This window comes from Trachymyrmex cornetzi, unplaced genomic scaffold (genome assembly GCF_001594075.2).
Source record: "Trachymyrmex cornetzi isolate Tcor2-1 unplaced genomic scaffold, Tcor1.1 scaffold501, whole genome shotgun sequence".
In the NCBI taxonomy this organism is placed as follows: Eukaryota; Metazoa; Arthropoda; class Insecta; order Hymenoptera; family Formicidae; genus Trachymyrmex; species Trachymyrmex cornetzi.
Window position 1 is genome coordinate 36,715 of NW_017299809.1, and position 3,435 is coordinate 40,149.

The following is a 3,435-nucleotide window of genomic DNA, read 5'->3' on the forward strand; positions in this document are numbered from 1 at the left end:
TTATACTTTTATAATTATCTATAAAAAATTACATATCCGAAAGAGATTTAATGATACTTCAAGAGAAGACATTATCTCAAAAGAAATTTATCGCGATGTTATCGTTACATGCAATGTATCAGGATAAGTGATCGAAATTAGACAAACACACAACTCTACATGTAATAATTTGACTGCAATCTCTTAGGCAACAAGGCGATCATTAAAGCCTGATATTCTCTTCGTGTTACAGCGGAATCGGATATCTGTACTTTTGCGGCGAGAACGGAGCATTTTCACGTCACAAATAAACTATCGACGGGACTGTTCACGACGGACACGAGACCGAAGGCCCTGAGGGAGTTGTACGAGCTCGCTGCTATAGTCGCCGTAAGAAGTTTGGATTCCTTGAGGAGGGATGGCAGCTCGATGGATATGTTCCTTTGCACACCAGTCCTCGGTAAAAGGAGACGGGACCACAGCCTCGACATCGAGTCTAGAGTCGTAAGTACATTCCTCTTTCTTTCTCCATGAAAATGTGAGGAATGTTCCTCTCTGATTAATATTTTTCTTCGCTGTTCAAATTGATTTCAGATCAATCAACGTCAAATATTTTCTTTTAATTCCACTATTATCGCAGCATCGTTTAATATAATAGCAATTAATTTTTCAAGATTCTAAGATCATATATACTAACAATTCTTTATATATTGATCTTGTAATATACATATATTTTGAACTAAATAATAAAGCTAGATATATGTCAGCAAATCCATGGGTTTTCGAATTTAAAATAGAATAATAAAATATACGAATTAAGAAATAAATAGCTTCTAATTTTTTTTTTAATTTAATGTTCATCTGAAAATAAGAATTTACGATTTGCTATAATCTATAACAACTTTACTATGCGATTATTTAATGGTGTCTTACTAATGGCATATAATGAAATCTTTTTGCAGAATGAGAAAGTTGCACAAGCAACACGTCCATATATTTTTTTTTTCAATGAGTTATATAACGATATATTTGGTTCATTGTCGTAGTTACACTGTTCCCATTGACTCCATGAAATATGGAAGAGACTGAATATTGAGTTGAGACATTTAGTTAGTATCGGATGACCAAACACAGAGATGTACATACAGTGCGCATGACTTAATAATCCTCAATACGAGATATTAATTTACATATACTAAGCGGAATTAAATTTGACCTCTTTGCCTACTTAATTCGACATAATTAACTTTCACCGTATAATTGAAGAGTTCATAAGATCGAATCCTCCCCCTCCCTCCCTCTCTCTCGTTTCTTTGAAACAGCAATTTCACCGAGTAGCGTTTCCTTTCCACTTGGCATCAAATGTATCCCGATTAATTTGTATTTTTTTTTCTGCACTTGAATCAGCGTTAAATCAAACGAGGTTTATATCAAACGAGGATTATCACTCGCGACACACAATTATAATATGACAATAATACTATATTTGACAAGCGGAAGAGAGTGTAAATTCCATAAATTATCTCCCGTTAAATATTCAAGGATAATTTTTAGAGATAAATTAATTGAATATGGATATACAAATTCGATATTTGTTGATTTTATGTGAAACAACATTGAATTTTGATATTTATTTTAACATTTGTTGTATTAAAAAATACAAATTAATTTAATGTATTAATTTATACTCATAAATTATTTTTTTGTAAATTAATTCTGAACACCTTGTCTAGACATATTTAGGAACTTTTGTAATATACAAATTGATTGCGAAATAGTGATGAATGCATATTTTTCGCTAAAATCGCTATATCTCTAGGTTTACTTTTGTTTCTTGAATATATAAGAAATTAAAACTTGCACAATGGCCTGACCGTTTTCACGTACTGGTCGCGAACAACGGCTACTACATTGCGTGGAAAAGTTGGCAGACGGTCGGAACCCAATCCGTTCCGTATTCTATGCGTGAAACTCGCCCGGTCGACGAGGTGACACTCTGACAATGGTTAACACCTACGCAGGTGCCACGTAAATCACGTCAACTAAACGTAAAAAAAAAAGCACGTAAAACGTCGTTTGTCCTTCTCTCTTCACCGCAGCGTCGAATTTCCCGCAGGGTGAACATGAGGTGATCCCCTTGTTGCGGGCTCCTGGATTCTGCGAAAGAAAAAAAAAGCGAATTATTTGTTACGTGCTCTGGGACCAGGTCACATAATGATCCTAAGCGTACAAAGTAGCACAACTCTCACATGGTACGAGAAACACCATTTCCTCAAGTAATTACTGTGTTTAGTTGACTTATATTTAAGTAGTTCTCTGTAGGTATCAATAGATTGATTCATAAGATTTTATCATCAAAATCAATGAGAGAAAAAATATACAGGAAAGTCGCCGATACTGACATAGGTCTTTTAAAGCGATACTCCCTTATTTTTCAGAAACTAACTATTGCACTTATTAATATCAATAAAATTATGATCTGTTCAGCTAATTAAAGAAGTACGAACTTATAATTATTCGTATATTTGTGGCTTGTTTATATATCAAATCAGCTAAAATGAATTCTACGAATGCGAAAACAAAAGTCTTACAATTTTCTTTTGCAAATTGCGTAGTTTAAATAATAGTGACTATATTATTGATGATATTATGTCGTTTTAAATGCTTGTAGTTTTTCTAAATCAATTCTATTTATATTTTTTTGTCTTAATTTTTTCATAATACGATTTTAAGTTTAAAATTGGGGTGCAGCGTAAACCATCACACCTGTCTGTAAAACAGACCATAAACTAACTTAATTTTTATAATGTTGCTTTATAGTGTCAAATAGTTCTATTGGAGCTGAAGACAATCGTTCATATGTGGAAAAAGTTTTGAAAAACTATCGCATTACATATTTGCAGAACAGCATAAAGTAAATATGTATATAATTCAATAAAAATGTTTTATAATGAAGTAAAAAGATTCTGAAAAATCTTATATACATTCACTTATATAATAGGTACTTTATACAGATCATTCCTGTAAAAGAAAAAGAATAGGAATACGTAGCATTACTGCCTGTGTTAATTTTGGAGCCCATTTTGACAGATACTCATTTTTGTTTATCTTAAGAAAAAATTAATTATTGCAAAATTATCAACAGTATTATAAAAACTGCTTATACTATCTGATAAAAAACATTTTTTAGTTTGCACTTATGTTTTTAAAGTTTTATTTTTACCTTTTGTTTAAGAAATGTTGTCTAAAAACAAAGTGATATGTCGGTATATCGGCGGTATTTCCTCTACATATAGGAACGCTCTTTTATAAAAGAAATATCTTTTATGTAATCGCGTATACATTTTATAATTGACAAACGAACTTATAGTGAAGTTCGATTTGAATTATGCTGTCTCGTCCGGATGGATATAATTGTAGTAGCGCTCCGCTGCGCTATCCTCAACAGGTCTTTAA

The 3,435-nt window shown here is 32.2% G+C and overlaps 1 protein-coding gene across 1 annotated transcript in view; it reads left to right on the forward strand.

Annotated features, from left to right (window-relative positions):
• Positions 1-240: 240 nt before the first annotated feature.
• gukh (NHS actin remodeling regulator GUK-holder) overlaps positions 241-3,435 on the forward strand; it is a 54,190-nt gene continuing 50,995 nt past the window's right edge. The window contains exon 1 of the mRNA XM_018514391.1: positions 241-483. Within this exon, the coding sequence (XP_018369893.1) occupies positions 409-483 (75 nt within the window). The 5' untranslated portion in view covers positions 241-408. The remainder of the gene's footprint in view (positions 484-3,435) is intronic.